The sequence below is a fragment of the Lepidochelys kempii genome, chromosome 19 (assembly GCF_965140265.1).
Source record: "Lepidochelys kempii isolate rLepKem1 chromosome 19, rLepKem1.hap2, whole genome shotgun sequence".
NCBI classification, from domain to species: Eukaryota; Metazoa; Chordata; order Testudines; family Cheloniidae; genus Lepidochelys; species Lepidochelys kempii.
Genome location: NC_133274.1, coordinates 5,164,481 through 5,181,972, shown reverse-complemented (window position 1 = coordinate 5,181,972; position 17,492 = coordinate 5,164,481). Strand labels below are relative to the sequence as shown.

The window sequence follows — 17,492 nt, the reverse complement described above, 5'->3', positions numbered from 1 at the left end:
AACAAAAACAAAAACGGGAAAGAAAAAATAATGCCCCTCCCACCCCAAGGCCTCAGTATATTAATAAATGTGACGCGGTGTCTTCAATCAAGGGCTGCATCAATCTGGAATAAATTTCCAATTCATTTGCAAACTCTCTCCGAGCTCTTGGCTTTCAAATCAGCTGAGGAGAAGGACTTGCACCGGTCTCCTTGCTTATTGGTTTCCTGCCTAGTTTGGGGCTTTTGTTCTTTTGCGGATTGATTTTTAAATACTTCTGTAATAGCAACAGAGTGGCTTGCAGGAGCTGGCCCAGAGTTTATTAAGTTGAATTAGGGGGTTTTATTCTTTTTCTTCAAACAAAATAAAAGGCGTTTTTTAAAATAAAAAAATGTTTATTCAGATTTTAATTTGCATTATGCACTGGTGTGTCACGTAACTCACTCAGCCATTGTCCCCTCAAAGATTGGCAGGAAACCTTGGAACAAACTAATGAAACAGGTTCCCCTCGTGGTTTTCTGCCAACTAGAGCAGCCGGGTGCTCCTGCCCTCCCCCATTAGGGGAGGAAGGGAGGCTTTGGTATGCTTTCTGCCCTGCCAGCACAGCAAGGCGGGCTGTGAGACAGCCCTAACTATCTTACTGTGATGGCTCCACTAAGTAGGGAGCTACAATGCCCATGAGCCCCCTCCCTGCTGCACATCCCCAATCTCCTGGCCAAGCGAGGGGAAAAGTCCTGCACCAGAAAGTAACTGGGCTCCGTCCGGAAGCAGCGGCTGCCTGGCGGCAGGGAGCTGCAGAGAAGCTGAATGCAAAGGGGAATCTCCAGGAACAGGATACAGAGCCAAGTGTGGACCAGGCTGTGAATACCGTACATGATGGCGGGGTGCAGGGCTGTGTGGGACCTTACCGCGCAGTGGCGGCGGCTGGGCAGGGAACCACTGCAGAGGCCCCAGTGAGACACAGTAACTGAGTCTGACCTGGAAACCCACAAGCTCCTATTTGCTTGAACAGAGTCTGGATTGGAGAGGACACCTGAGACTCTAGGCCCGGACTCTACATTGGACGGCTCCTGGGACCCAGACATTTCTTGCTATGGCTCACTTTGAACTGTAACCGTTTCAGCCTCTGTACCTAGGCTATTTGTAACCTTTCCCTTTCCTGCCATGCTTAGTAAAATACCCTGGCCCTTCGCCATGTGTCCGAGTGGTTACTGGGACCCATCAGGACTAGCCCCCACCAGGCCTCACCGATGAGGCAATCACGGTGCTTGCCTCTGAGTTGTGGTACATGGGGCACATACCGGCAACGTAAGGGGTGTGGCGTACTTCATGATTGAGCAGCCTCAATCGTTCCCCTGAAGAGACCAGCCTGTAAGGAGGGGAGTGGTACCTTCGCACTCCGGCTGTGAGCCACTCCAGGAGCCGTTGGCGTGGCAGGTCCTCTCTGACGAACCCCGGAGGGTGTAGCCTGGTTCGCAGCTGAACCGAACCATGCTGTCCACACCAAACTCGTTGCCCAGCCTGATGCCGTGCGAAGGGATCCCTGGGTCACCACATGTTCCCTGGCTGCCTCCTGCTGAGCGGAGAAAAACACTTTGTCAGCAACAGCCAGGGCAGGCGGCTGTCCTGGCCCATCTTCCCCGCAGCGGCAGAGAGGAGTTACCAGTGCTACACAAGAAGCTACCATCGAGTAGCCAGTCTGCACACTGCATCCTCTCATTAGCCTTCTAGTTATCCACTGGGATCATGAAACCATAGTTATTGGAGACTCGTAGATTTTAAGGTGGGAAGAGACGATTGTGATCTTTAAGCCTCATCTCCTTCACAGCGCAGGCCCATAGAATTTCTCTTGGTAGGGGGAAAACCACCTACTAACCCATCCACTCCCTCTCCCTGCCGTCCCAGGGACGGATGTCTTCCAGTGTTCTGCCCAGTCGGTTTGCTCTAAATACCCCTAAATGATAAGGCTTCCACCCTTCCCTTGGGAGACTATACACAGCCACTATGTTTTTTGTCTTATAGCCAGCCTGAATTTTCTCCCTCAGTTTCACCTCTCTGTTCCTGGTGACTCCCTTGGGGACCATATAGCAGAATTACATAGCAGACCAGTGAGCTCCACATTCCCTTTTTGCCCATCGGTGATGTGGCGGGGTGGGAGGTGCCTAAAACTGCTCTCCCACAAGTCAGCCAAGCCTTAAACGTGGTGGCCGTTACAGTGCTGGCATGGCACATTCATCATACCGCACGCATCACTGCAGTAAGTGAGGAGGGCGAAATTCACCCGGTGTGGAAAGCCAGCAAAGTCCGAATTTAGCCCTTGTGCTGACCTTCTGCACAGGTGGTTATTTCATCCCAGGTGTCTACTGTCTTTGGAAGCTCATTGCTCTTTAAGCACTTGCAAAAGAGGTCCCATTACTCCCGAATCTCCAGAAAGAAACCTAGACAGATGCAGAGACCTTCTGCAGCAGCTGCTTAGGCAGCAAGAGGTTTCTTTGCCAGCATCAGTCAGGCGGATGGTTCCCCTCCAAGCAGAAATGATGAGATGCTCAAAGTCTCCCACCCCAACCCCGTTATCCTTGCAGAGCTTTGAAGCACAGACATGGTAGGAACCCAGCCAAGAAACATCCGCTCGCAGAAATCGCTAACGCTCAGCACTGCTGGCAGAAAGTTAGGGGGACATGAAGAGAGAGGCAGCTGAAAAGGTTGCCTTGCAGGGATTCTTTGAGAACGTCTCCCCACATCCCAGGCTCATGCCACGTCTGTCTGTTATCAGCTCTCTCTGCTAATGATCACTGTAAACACACCAGCCCTAATCCAGGGAGCAATATTTCACTCCTACAGTTAGAGCTGAAGCCCCTGGCTCCCAAGCCCTCTGTGTTTTGCTACAGTAATGAGCTTTGCGGCATCATGTCGGATGTAAAAAGTAATGAAGACATTTGTCATCCAGGAAAATACTAGTTTTTAAAAGGGTGAAGGGAATACCTTTCTCTGGCCTTACTGTTCTCCTCTGCAGGTGACTTATTCCAAAACGGCTTGTTCTGATTTGCTAAAGCCACTGTCGCAATTAACGAGCTGCCTGCACATGGCAAAAGCCTTTCCATTGGAAACAGCCTCGACTTGATTCTGACCTCTGTGCATCTCTCTGGGCTGTAAAGGATGGCCCCGGAGGAGAATTCCCCCAGTGCAGGAGCACTGTAGGGGTGGCATAGATGTCCCTATGCTGCCCTCACTGTAGGGGAGTGCTGGGGGCAGGAGGTGGCATGCTGGACAATGGAGAATCAGGCCCTCAACTGATGTGTTTGCACTGCTGATTATTAAAGCACAGGCACAAGACAAAAGATCCGATTCCCTATCACCTTGGTCCTTATTTGCACCAGTGCAAGTTGAGTTTGGTGTGAGAAAGTAGCAAATCAGAATCGTTGGCCAACACGTACCAGTGGTCATGTTTCACGCCCACTTTGCGGGGCTGGAAACGACTCACATAGGGTGCAAGGAAGCTGGGAGGGGAAGCGGGGAGGAAATCAGGTCCCAAGTGGTTTGGAGTTTGTGGCAGAGGGTGGAGTTTTCAAAAGCAGGTGGCATTGGCCTAACTCTGCTCCCTCTAAAGTCACTGGCAGACCTTCCACCCCACGGGTTTCAATAGGAGCACAGTTAGGCTAATGCTGAAGGCTTTTGAAAAAAATGGATATGAATTAAAGAAGAAACTTTCCAAGTGGCCATAAATCACTAAGCAAATCCCCAATTGTTCTGTAGATACGTCCTTCAGAGAGGATGAAATTGCCTCTTAATATTTTTCCCCTTTTAAGTGCAGGTTAAACTTGGTCAAGTGGAGCTGCTAAGTCTAAAGTGGCATAATTAAAAATTAACCACTCGCTGCCATTGCTTCTGCTCCATCTAGAGTCCCATCTCCTTGGTGCCTTGCTCTCAAGGGGATGGAAGGCTGCATGGGGTGGGAGTGGGGTTTTACTCAGCTCGGGCAGTTTTTCAGTTCCATCGGGGAGGGAATCTGCTGATTTTGTGACTGAAGAGACTTGCATATCGGTGAGGGACAAGACTGGAACAGGGATGGATCCCCCTCCCTGATGCCCTATCTCAGATTCTCAAAATCGCATGTGATGTTTGTGTATCAGGACATTTCTCAACTTGGGGGGTGGGGAGAAACCCCACTCTGGTCCAGAGTTTCAGAACAGCTCAGCTCTCCATGAGGCACCAAGATGAGTGGCCAGATCTTCAAAAAATCTGCCAGCAAGTGTTGAGAGGGGAGCTGAGGGTTCTTGTAAATCTATCCCTTATTTTGACACCTGAATTCTTTTCAAAATATGGCCCTGATTGCAGGCAATGAGCACTTGGAAATCGGTTACCGCGAGTCTATCCCTGCCTGTCGTGGATACAGGACATCCCATGTATATGTGCAACATCCAAACTGACGTGCGGCACATGGGACAGCGCTGCTGCATGAAGCAACAGATCAGTTGTGAAGCCTGAGATGGGAGCATCTGACTTATCTGTCTGCAGGAGAGAGGAAGGGAGAATCTGAAGTTACATTGTAAGGAGCAATTTGTGAGTATGAAACCTCCCCCACAAATCAATGCTCTTCACAGAAGCACAACAGGAACCATTGAATAGCAAAGAGCAGGCTGCAGTATTGACTTTGCCGTGTTATTTGTTATGTTTAGGGCATTCGCTGCAATGATTTATTCATCCTGGGCCACAGGACAAGGTTTACTCGTTATCGGCACCCACTGTCCAAGGTGCTGGAGGCTGGACCCCTGAGCTCCAGCTGGGCTTTCCAAGTCCTGCAGGATCCAGATCCCTCCTTTGTTCAGAAGAATATAGATCTGAGAGGCCTCATGGCTTCTCTTCTCCAGCTGGAGTCCGGGTGGAAATGTGGTGGACTGCCCCTCTGTGGGCCTGTGAAGAAGCAAAGGGTCATCGCACTAACCCTGGCCAAGTCTCCTGGCCTTCTCACCTGAGCAGTGAGGGAGGGAGCCACTCCAGTGCCCGTCCAGCTGGCACATGCGAGTGGAGTTGCCAATCAGTCTCCGTTTCCCCAGGCAGCTATAGCGGACGACAGACCCTACCGTGTACCTATCGCCTGAGATCTGGGAGTGGGGCGGGGAGCCAGGATGGCCACAGGAAACCACTGAAACAAAGAGAACAACATTATGGCTTGCGTTACTATTTAACTGCAGGGGACGAGCGTTCAAAAGGAAGGTGCAATGGATGCAGCTGCAAAACACTCCCCTTTTGCACCCACAAAGTGGAATTTGCAGACACAGAGCAATCAACAGTTATGGGCCAGACCCCTCAGTTGGTGTAAATCAGCATAGTTCCATTGACTTCAACAGAGCCTCACCAATTTACACCAGTTGAGGATCTGGCCCTATGTGACCTTACATGAACTGCCCATTGAAATCTTGCATACCCTTACTCCCTACTCAGAGGAGCTGGCAAGAGTGTCATGCACCATTGAGGTGCTCAAAACAGAGTTTCAATGGTGCACAAACCTGGCACTGGTCCCTGGGGTGGATTTCACCGGGGCTGGTCATGTAAACGTTTGCACAGGGGCTGTCCCAGGTCTGTGCATGCAAATACCCAAATGCACACGTGAAAAAGGATTTTCCAGGCATACACTTTGCACATTCCCGTGAACATCCATCCCCTATTAAAAATGAATATTTACACACACACACACACGCATACACATATTCCTTGGCAGTATGGGATTCTGTCAACACATAGCCATATTAGATGCAACGTCACACCTGATGAAATTACTCTGGCAGCTTGTAAGAACCGCTCGCCCTATGATTGCTACTAAAAACACTGTTAACAATAATCAATTGGTTTATTTAGCTTAGCTATTAGGGTAGATGAAGCTTGGCTATTCACAAACAAGCTGACAACTCTAAAGGCGATTAAATATGATCTGATCTAAAAGAGTCTTTATGTGAGGGCCATTAGAATTTCTGAAGGGAAATATCAGCAATGGATGCATTTCCCCCTTCTGCGTAGGTGGAATGCATGATGTATTCTTCAAGAAAAAGAAAAGGGTGTGGATGTTTATATAGAGTACGTGGGCACTGAAAGATACTGACACAGAGCTGTGACTAAAACCAATGCCTTTTGCAAAAGAAATTAGTTTGATAGCTAATAAACTCATACTGAAACTAACAAGTCAATAACGGATACTCCAGCAGACACATCTAAGCTAAACATCTGTGACCGTACTGGGGGTTGTAAAGCATTTGTGCAGACAGTTGGAACAAATTTCTTCTGTTGTGCTAGATTTTGCTGTGGTAGATCTCACTTACTGTATCAGAGTCCCTCTTCCACCCCTTAAAGAACAGGTTTTTTTCCTTCTCTAAAATACTCACTAGCCAAAATGTTCAAACCTGGGTTACCTGAAGGTAAGATTCCTGGGTCTACATTTTAAAAAGTGAGTAGTGATTACAGGCGCTAAATAAAATTAGTCTGATTTTCAAAGGTGGTGAAAACACCCATAAAATCCTCTGAAGTCAATGGAAGCTGTAGGTGCTCAATGTTTTTAAACCACAGGACCACGTTTCTTTAGCTCCTTGGCTATGGATGTCAAGAGCCCGGCTTGAGGCACCCAGGTATGAGAAGGTTGGCGATTTGATTTGAGTGCCTGTAGATTCTAAGGTAAGTGGTTATCACTTGTCAATTTCCCATGGCTTGTGCAGCATGCTTATAAATGTAAGATGGTGACATGCTGGTAACAAAGGAAAAGAAAATGTGCCAAAAAACTAGTTTTTATGACTTGGTGGGAAAAGGATAAATAAAGGAATTTAAAAAGATTGAGGCTTTGGAACAGCTCAGCTGAATGAAACTTAAGGGGCTAGGTAGGAGAACTGATTGTCTCCCTCCATTTCTGACTGTTTGATCTATTTGTCCTGCAAGGTACAACTCCTGAACAGCAGATGCACCAACGGCAAGTAAAAGAAATCCTAACGATTTTACTCTTGAAGAAGGGATGTAAACACGAAAATCAATAACCATCGCTCATCTGGAGCTGGTGTGTTTCCCTTTCGCCTCACTTGCCCCCTGTCCCTACCACATAGCCTTTCTTCCTTGTTAAGTGCTTTGTGGGTTTCATGGAAAATTGACTGGCTCCACTGAGGAGACTTTAACTGAAAGGTTATGTCTAGCTGTGCAGGAAGTGAGCACATCCATCGAGAAGTTCTGCTTTCTCTATCTGCCTGAGCAGCTATATAATTTGCAATCACCTTTACCGGGTTACAATGACCCATTTGGCTGCTTTGGATTTTCTGTTGGGGACCATTAGGTGCATGGTGAATTATGCCATTTTCTCAGGGCCTAATCCAGTGCCCATTGCAATCAGCGGAAAGACTCTGCAGCCAGGCCCCAAGTGCAGTGTGAATTAGTTGCTAGTGCACTGGACTGGGACTCAGAAGACATGGGTTCTATTCCTGGTTCTGCTGCTGGGTGACCTCAGGCAAGTCACTTTGCCTTTCTGTGCCTCAGTTTCCCCATCTGGAAAAAGGGGAGAGTGATACTGACCTCCTGTGAAGTGATGAGATCTAGTGATGAAGAGCTAGGTATTACTATCATTACTAGTCCAGCGTCCCCAGCTGCCTGACTAGAATGAACCTCCCGTACTGTGTTACAGATCTTGTATTGATGGGGTTTGTACACTGCCTCTCCCCCATTGTACCTAAGCACCATAGGATTGGATGATGCGGTACTACTTGAAATTTGTCATTATTGTTATAAAATGTTTTTCTTATACAGTGTCTCATCCTGCCTGGTTCCAAACGCCAATTTTGGGGGTTATATGGGTCCAGACTTGGTTTGGGCTCCAAGTTCTTGGGTCTAATATGCTTTTAAGGTGACAGCAGTGTGTGTGTGTGCACGCACACAGGTGAGCTATCAAGCACTCACAAGCAATAATACACCGCAGGGTGTGTTCCCTAGGCTGCACTGAAGGCATGTCTCACGAGACAGAAAGAGTTCTCCCGCACCTGAGCAGCGCACCTCGAACCCAAACTGCACATCCTGGAGTGCATTACGATGGTTGTTTTGATCAGTTCTGAGCGGTGCGGCTACTGGCTCAAAACCACACAGCTCAGAGTTCCCATCTCCCAAATCAGACTGCTCCCTTAACCCAAGCCTTGGCACAGCATCCCATATCTTTCTTCACTGTGCCTTTACTTATAAATATCTGTAACTAACTTAAAGGCAGCAAGCATTAACGCTACTTTAAGGGGAAAAAAAGTCTACAGCATGACTCAAGAAGCGAGTCCTCTGGAACATGCATTTTGCAAAAGAGTAAAAGCAATGAAGGTGTTTATTTTGATACTGAGCTGACGTTGCCTTTCTCCAAAGACATGTGAGCGAGTGGGTGTGTGGAAGTTCGGATGTATATGAGCTGTGCTAAATCTGCTGTGGCTAATTACATGCTGCCTTGCTATAAATTCCCCGTCTGGTTTCTACTGGAGAACTGACGCTTCTCTTCACCACCTACCATATTGTCGCTGCAGCGGAATGGGGTCAGGAATCCAAACTCAAAGGCGTCTGCATTTCATTGGTGGGTGAAAGGATCCCCATCTAATCTAATCTCTCTCTAGACCATATTTTTTCCCTTCTAGGGGCACCATCCAAAGCCTGGTGAAGTGGATAGGAAGATGAACACTGACTCCAATGGGCTTTGGATGAAACCTTGTAGGCATCATTCAGCTAAAGAGTGATGGAAACCCTTTGAGATGAAAGGCTGCAATGGATCATTTGAGTATGACTTCTTTAGCAATGCCCTAAACAAAAGGGTTATGCTCTGAACAACTTACAAAGACACTGTGGGAGGGACCGGTCCCAAGTGCCATCCCCCTGACAGGAAAGTACATGTGTGCCCAATAAGTAATATCCATGGCTGCATTGATATGAGACAGTTGTTCCAAAGCTGAATCTGTGAGGACCACTTGGCTGCACTTGACGGATGCTGTTTTCCAGGTGCCCGGGGTCAGTACAGTTTACAACTGCAAACAAATAACAGAAAACAAAAATACAAAACAAAGGGTGTAACAAAGAACAAAGGACTCTCTCAAACAAGGAGAAAAAGGGGAAGAAATCTCAAGTCACACATTCTGCAGTTTGGGTTCTTTCTTTTTTCTGTCTTTTAAAAAAAATCAAACAAAATAATTGGATTTAAAAGAAGAGATCATCTTCTGGGCCTGATCCTGCCATGTGACGTGCAGAGACAGAGCCTCACTCATTGGCTCACTGCAGGATCGGGCAGTTAGCGAGCAGGTGAGAAGAGCTGACTTTGCCATTGACCAGGCAGCAGTAGGGACAGAGATAAGTGGCTTGACAGAGTGTAGAGGAATGGAGTGCAGGGATGGGGAGGGGAGGGAAGGAGGGAATTTGGTAAGTGAACTTTTATGCTAATACCGAAGGAGGCAGGAAGCCCTGGAAATGAGAGGGAAGAGAGGTTAGCATATGGGAACATGACTGAGTGTTTCTGGGTCAGATCCTTGGCTGGTATGGATTGGTGTATCCCCACTGACTTCAGTGGGGCCTATCCTGATTGAGACCAGCTGCAGATATGGCCCAATGATTTTTTTTCTTATTAGCAATTCACACTTCGATAGGGTGGTAGGGAAGGGGGTGAAGCCTCAGGATCGGGATCAGCTCTGGGGTGAATAGGTGCAGCGCCCCTGAACTCGGGGGGGAGGGGTTGTATCTGCTTATGCCACATAGGAATGTTTGGCCTTCAAACATCACTCTTATGTTCCTACTGAGCTGCAAACTCTGCTTTATGTTGACTCATGTTGGCATCTAACTGGATTTCAGGGACCAGGAGTAACCAAGGATGTGGCACAGAGAGAAACAAAGTCCAACTCATCTTGATCACAGGGGGTGGCATTTGCACCATTCCTTCATCAGCAAAACCCCCATCACATCCTCTCTGTGCTTCCCACTTACACTCCCCCTGCTGCCTTCAGCGCACCATGTCAGCTGAAGGAATGACTAAGCAGGAAAAACAAAACACAGCCCCAGTCTGCAAGGGTTTTTCCCTGGGCCAGAGTCGCAGCTGGTGAAAACTCATGGAGTTCCACCCACGTCAACAGACTGACGTGACACTGAAGGTGACGGCACTGCACCGATTTACACCAGTGGAAGATCTGGCCCAGGGTTGGTAACTAGAAATCAAAAAGTTCACGATGAAAATAGAAGAGGAGTCCCCTGTTGGGGCTTAGCCCAGGGGCTCTGCTCCGTGCATGGAACAAACCCTTCTTCTACCTCCATTTCCCACGCAGCCCCTCTGATGCACCCAAGTGCGTGAGGAGGGGGAAGCTGAGCTGCTGCTATTCCCTTGTCACAACCCGGTTATGCCTGAAGGCATTTCTGATCCTTGGACTATAGCTCTAGCCACCCTCTACCCCTTCCAGCAGCAGCTTCCTTTGAAGGGACTGAGGCATTCATACGCTCCAGGCCTCAACCACAGTGGTCGAATGAGGACCAGAGGGAAGATGACTTACTGCGGCAGGTGGGCAGGGAGTTGCTCCACTGGCCGTTCGCCAGGCACTGTGACTGGGATGCCCCTTCCAAGTGGTACCCGATGTTGCAGACAAACTTGGCCACGTCGTTCAGGTTGAACTGGTTCCCCTGCGTCAGGCCGTTGGCTGGGTTGCCTGGGTGACCGCAAGTGATGGCTACAATCAGAAAGTGGAGACATTACCTCTGTGGCCCCCATGGTTGCAGAAAGTGAGCCTGGAAGGACAGTTCTCAAGCAATAAGGTCACCAAGAAAATACCACCATATTCCACAACAGCATCGAGGTCCATGTCTTTGGAATGACACTCATTTACACCTGCTGTGTTGTTCCTGCTGGGGGCATTTCCTAAGGGAGTTCAGCACCCAATTCCCACTACATTTCACTGTGATTTGGGCACCTAACGCCCCTAGGCTTTTCTGAAAATCCCAGCCATTATTATTAATTCATTCGCGGAGCACCCAAAGAGGTGCTAGGCACCACCCAGACATTCAAAGCCATGAGGCCTGATTCTTCTCTCGCTCCCCCTGGTGTAAATCAGGAGCAACCCCACTGAAGTCCATGGAGTCACACTGGGCAGGGCCGGGGGGAAGAAGGGGAGAGGAAATAGATTTAACCGGAAGAAGAAAGTCAGGTACCTAGCTCAAAGAGCTTACAATCCAAATGGCCTGAGATGAGAGAAAGGAACATAAACCCTCCGGCTCCAGGGCGTAAATCAGCTTTTAACTGATGGGGGTTAGGAGGAAACCCAGAGTGTCTACTGCAGGATTTTCTCGTACCTTCCTCTGGCGCAGATAGGCCCCTGTCAGAGACAGGGTGCTGGGCTAAATGGACCAGGGCTCTGACCCACTGTGGGATGCTTATGTTCTGAAGATAATGCAAGGGGCAGGATGGGGACAGAGAGACAACGGACACACAAAGGATTACGTGGACAACCAGTAGAGACAGTGCTTGGATTTAATACAGGCTTGGTTGGCTCATGGCTGGTTGGCCTCCTACCCCCCTGAGAGAAGCATGGTCAATTAATAGACCCCTACAGAAACAAGTCTTAAAGAAGGATTTAAAGCCATAGCAACCCTACTGGAAGGAGTAAAGTTGGGAACCTTTACTCCAGAGTACAGCAGTATTTTCGGTTTGCAAAGCAAGCTTGAGGATTTTCAGCTAAGAGCCTTCTGGCCACGTTAAGAACATGGCATCCTTTGATAGTCAATAAGAAAGCAACATTGATTGGAAGACATAGGAATTGCCATGGTGGAACAAACTGATAATCCATTACCAGAAGTGCAGTGTTTTGTCTCCGACAGCAGCTGAGCCAAATGCTACAGAGGAAGGTGAGAACAAATAATATACCTGGTCAACTGGGCAAGACTATACCACGGGGAGAGAAATTTCTTCTGGACCCTAGCTGGTGACTAGTTTAGGCCTTGAAGCATGAAGATTGACAGCCTTTTGGTGCTACACAAAGCAGACGTCATGCTCTCTCCGAGGTATCCATGAGTCACCATTAGGGTCCTATTATAGCAGTTGTGAACTAGGTGGTGGATTCTTTGTCAACATAAAAAGGAGAGTCTCTCTAGACTGCACCTATCTCAAATTCCAGTTCGTACATAGCATAGCAACTCTTGTGGAGCAGGTTTAAGAAAAGAAACATTAACAAGACAGGGAATTATGATGGGATAACACAATGCCCCACTTCTATATAAATAATGACGCAGCCTCAAGGCATCTATTTTCAAAACCCAACATTGCTCCATTTTAATTACTTTAAATGCATGTTACCCCAAAGGGCTGCTGTAGTTTTAATTACTTTGAGGCCATCTTTTGAATATCAGGCCCCTGCACAGGATGCTCTGAATCCACGAGCAGCCAAATCAACTTTTAACTGCCAAAAAAGGAAATGACGCTAAGCTAAGCAACTGAAAGTCCCATTAAGGCCCCTGTGTTTGAAAGGTATGTCACCAGTGCAAAGTGAATTGATGCAGTCAGGCCATGGGACCCGCTTCATTCTAATGGGCTGGGCGTATAGACCTTCTGTTGGATTGGTTCCATGAGAAATCAACCGATCCATGAAAAGGCATGTGCTTTACAAATGCTGTGGTTTAATTAATCTAACTGGCTGAAGGTGTGGTTTGAAAATTCCCGCCAGTCAATAACAGTTGGCTACCCAGCAATCTGACTTACTGGCCCGGGCTCATTACTCACCTCACGGACTAAATGTGTTTTCTGCTTCTCATTGTGGTTCACAGATGGCTAGTAACGATGAACCAAAATGTTGCAGCTAAACACTCGCACACTTTGGGTGTATTTGAAATCTGGTATCAGACCCTGAGCGCAATTTTTATATGACTGTTATCCTCATAACAGAATGAAGGGAAAAATGGGTGCAAACGGCTCTGAATTTTGGAGCACCCATAAAGTTTTGCAGTTTGAGCCCATCTCTAACATTAGACTTGTGTCGGTGTTATTTATTGTTTTGCAGGGCAGCTACTGGCTGCTCTGTATCTTGCTTTGAAATGGATGTTGCTATCATATCTGAGCACATAAAGTTATAGCAGAGATAGAGGAGGTTGGAAGCAAACAACTGGCAAACCAGGATATGAAATATATGGACTGCGTCATCTGTTGATAGGAAGATATTAACATCATAGTCAGAAATCCAGTGAATTATTTCATTAGCTTATTTACTGAAAAGAAAAATTAACATTCTGAGCAAGGTGACTCCTAAGAATGTGTCATAGGATAGCGACTAATTCTCCTCTCACTAACACTTGTGTAAATCAGGAGCAACTCCACTGATGTCTATAAAGTTGCCCAGGTGTAAATGAGGTGAGAATCAGTATTTTGAGCCAGATTCTGGCCTCAGGTCTAAATCCAGACTAGCATCATACATTTTAAAGCCAGAATGGGCCATTATGATTTTGTCTCCTGCAACACACAGGTCCAGAGAATGTCACCTGTTCACCCCCACATCCAGACCGATACCCAAGGGCAGAGATCCACCCTTGCCATGGAGGTTTTTCTATAAGACTTCAATACAGTTTCTCCAGTTTGATACCAGTGGAACTGAGATCAAAATATAGAATGGTATTATTCCATTCCAATGTACCACCCAGGACATGGTCCTCTGGCACAGACACAAGTGCAGCAACTTCAAAAGCCCTCATCAGTTAAAAATATATGAAGAAAAATAAAATAAACCTAAGAAAAAGGTGAGAGAGTTTGTGGATCTGACACTGAAATGTGCACAGAAAATCAGTGGTTAATATTTCAAAACTTGCCACTCACACTACACATACAAAGTATTTTCTTGCGCATGCAGGTGAGATATTTGTGCACACAAACACACATTTTGCATTCACAATAGTTGTGTGCTCCTAAGGGAGGCAATTTGTGAAAATCTGGCCACAGGTATTTTAGCAACGGGAAATTCTTTGTGCAGTAGGGATCTCTTGAACAGATGGTAGATTAGAGGCACAAAATCAGCAGGGGGACAGCTCATAAGAAAGCCCATAAATCACAAGTTAGCAAAATGAGGATGCTCGCTTACACAGTTTGCCAGTCTGATTTTGTTCCCAGCACGGTGGCTGAAATCACCCTCGCTCTTTGGAACGCCCTGAGAATTAATTTGTTTGCTTCTAATTCAGGGCATCTTTTGGAAACCTGATTACATTTTATTCTCTCCCTTTTTGAAATGAGTTTTAATGCTTGTGAAAGGTGCCAGATTCACAGCCCTTGAGGCTGGTGCTTGGCTAAGGAGAGGACAGGCGGTTCAGAACGGGCTGCAGCCAACGTTTCTCATCCATGTGTTTCAACTTTGAGCCGGAAGGACCAGCTGCAGGCTTGAGATGGCAAGTAGCCTCCATGCTGACTCAACTCCACGGCAATGCAACACGCCAGTATCAGTTCAGAGGGGCACGGGGGATTTTTTTATTGTAGGAGATAGGAACAAGACTGAGACTCTCTTCCCAACCTCCAATCATTAATACAAGCCTAGCTGGCAATCATTTCTCACTAGGGCTGAAACCTCAACTAATCACCTAGATGCAAAATGCTCCCTCCCTAACCGGCTCCAACCAGTCCTTCCTTGCTTGTTCAAGTGACTTTTCCCCCAGTTGCTCTCTCAGTCTCTGAACTCCTAGATGAACAATGGCCTGACACTTCCGCCTCTGTCCCTTCAATAGCAGGGCTAAAGAAACCTGACAACATACTTACGCACACAGACAGGAGTTTTTCCAGACCAGTGGTGGTCCTGCTGGCAGATCCTCACCGACATCCCAATGAGGCGAAAGCCAGGGTTGCACTGGTACACCACGCTGCCTCGGTAGTTGTAGTTCTCTCCGTTGATCTGCCCGTTGACGATGGGGTTGGGTATGCCGCAGTGCCCGGCTGGATGGGGCACACAAGGGAATCCTTTCAGAACTGTGAGCACGCAGGGGCCGGTGGCAACAAAGCAAAGGACTTGCCATTTCGGGATATGGGGTCTGACCCAAGGCCTGTGGGGCCAATGGGTGCCTTTCCACTGACTGGAATGTGCTTTGGGGTCAGGCATTTCCTAAGAGGGCGAAGGGGCCTAGTCCCCGCAGTAGTAAATAAAATAGCAACAAATAAAAATAATGTATCACTTTTATAAACCTCTTTCGTCTTCACAATCCAAAGTTTGTTACACTCATCGATCAGCTGAGCCTCAAATCCCATTTAAACATGTGCTTAAACCCCTTTGAATTCAGTGGGAGTGAGACTTAAGCACATGCATAAATTCTTGAATGGGGTTCTGGTCTCTCATTCCTTTGTGAAACATAGCTCATCACTTTACACAGATATCACTCCAGCACCTACCCAAACATTTCACTTCAGTTCCACTCCAGAGCCCGTTAGCCATGCATTCCCGCACACGTGACCCCACCAGCGTGTAGCCAGTATTGCAGGAGAAGATGGCCGTCGCGCCGTAGATGGTTAAAGTCCCAATCCTGTTCCCGCTGGGAGGCGTTGGCAGGTCTCCACAGGAGATAACTGAAAGAGATCCCAAAGTATGCAGTGAGGAAGAGCAGCTGGGGAATGCTTTGGAATGCAATGTAGTCTGTGGAACGAATTGTCACAAATTATTACTAAGGCCAAGAATTTATCAGGATTAGAAAAAGAGGATTAGACGTTTACATGGCTAATGAGAACATCCACAGTTGCATGACACAAGATGAAAACATATGGGGTATAAACCCTCATGCTTCAGGACATAAGCCAAACTCTAACTGATGGGGATCAGGAAGAAACATCCCCTATGGACTGGTATTTCCATAATTGTTCAGTATGGGATTTCTACAGCATCTGGCAATGGTCAAAGTCAGAGACAGCATACTGGACTAGACAGTCTGATGCAGGTTGGCAATCTCCACATTTTTGTATTTCAGATGCCTTTTGGGTAGATATACAGAGGTAGCTGGGTGACATTTAATGGCCTGACATATAAAGGAGGTCAGGCTAGATGATCTAATGTTCCCTTTTGGGCTTAAACTCTATGAATCTATGAACGTTCGGGCAACCAGGGTTCTAAAGAAACTATGAAGTTGACATCAGAAGTGTGACCCCAGAGACATTTGTATTTATTCCCTTCCAGTGACTGCCAGATCAGCTTAAAAGTCAAAAGATATATTCCAGGGAAGGTGCCCAAAGTTTGGATGACATGCCAAACTTCCCCAGTGATTGGGGGGAATGTGTGGATCCAAAGTTTAGTTATCACGAGCTTTAGACTGAGGTCCCGCCCACAAAGTTCAGATCTGACCCTCTTCAAGCTTTCTGTCTGGCCAGTCTCTAATATTTTCAAACTCCCTAACGCTTCCAACTCAACATGAGATTTGAGGATTGAGCTGGGTTCTTTCTGCCTCCTCTCTTGCCACCAAGATTCTGCAATTGGAATTTAGCTGACAATGCTCCTGACGAGGCAGAATGGGAGCTCACTCACTCCCAGAACAGGTTGAGCCCTGAAATGCCAACAAGAGCAAAATCTTGCGTCCGACAGTGAAGTCGGCAGCTGCATCTCCAGACACAAAGGTTGAGTAAAAGTGCCATTTCGAAGGTCTAATTTTTCTGTCTCTATCTGCACTTAAGGAGAGAAAAAGACCTTTCACAAAGGAAAGATCTAAAACACAGCAGTTGCATCAGGACAGACAGGATGCCTGGAGGAGTCACTTAATTCATTTGCCAAGAGCATTTTGATTTACAGATCTACACAGTTTGCTCTTGTAAACTTGGCATTTTTGTCAGATTGGAAGCTCAAGTATGATTTTAAAGTAGGGGTTTTTTTTGGTTTTAAATGCAAAGTTCACTATGGCGCTAGTGACAGCTGGCTGGCTGGGATCTGACAGCAAAGGATGGACAATTGCATTTGGGTCCATGTAGAGCTGTTCTAATTAAATTAAGAAGCAGATCAACATGTGGTCCATCCCTTGCTCCTAGCTTCCTTCTACTTGAGGAATTTGGCAGCTCAGCAACTAAGGCAGGGGTAAGGGTAGGGGTGCATGCAGGGGAGGGGGCTTGTGGGCTGGGTGGGGAGGAAAACAGATTCCTCTGTGAGATGTTTAACACTGCAGTCTGCCCAGGAATAGGCCACTGAGATTTGCCATCCTTACTTTTACATGTTGGCATAGGGTCACCTATGCTCCACGTCCCATTGGCCTGGCACTTGATGACCCGCTGGCCCGTGTAGTAGTACCCAGGGTCACAGATCAGCATGAGCTGGGCGTCGTACTGGTACTGGGTCTCGTAGGTCAGCCTCCATCGGCCATGCTCCACCATGATGCTGTTGATATCGGGGCAGGTGACGGCTGAACAGCCACCACAACCGTGGGGGAGCAAAGTGGGGGGGAAAAAAGCAGAAACACGGGAATGAATTCAGGATTTCGCTTTGGGGCTCCTTCTGCCTCAGGGCTTGTAACAGGGTGTGCTGGTCCTTTAAGGAAGGCTTCAGCACCAGCCCAGAGCCGGAAAT

At 47.4% G+C, this 17,492-nt stretch overlaps 1 protein-coding gene across 11 annotated transcripts in view; it reads right to left on the bottom strand.

Moving 5' to 3' along the window:
* CSMD2 (CUB and Sushi multiple domains 2) overlaps positions 1-17,492 on the bottom strand; it is a 548,097-nt gene that overhangs the window by 43,237 nt on the left and 487,368 nt on the right. For 10 of the 11 annotated variants that reach the window (XM_073317325.1, XM_073317326.1, XM_073317330.1 and 7 more), the window contains 7 exons: positions 17,134-17,328; positions 15,347-15,520; positions 14,723-14,896; positions 10,497-10,670; positions 8,805-8,993; positions 4,949-5,122; positions 1,370-1,552 (listed from right to left, as the gene is read on the bottom strand). In XM_073317325.1, the coding sequence (XP_073173426.1) occupies positions 1,370-1,552; positions 4,949-5,122; positions 8,805-8,993; positions 10,497-10,670; positions 14,723-14,896; positions 15,347-15,520; positions 17,134-17,328 (1,263 nt within the window). The remainder of the gene's footprint in view (positions 1-1,369; positions 1,553-4,948; positions 5,123-8,804; positions 8,994-10,496; positions 10,671-14,722; positions 14,897-15,346; positions 15,521-17,133; positions 17,329-17,492) is intronic. The other variant, XM_073317333.1, reaches the window with a different exon arrangement.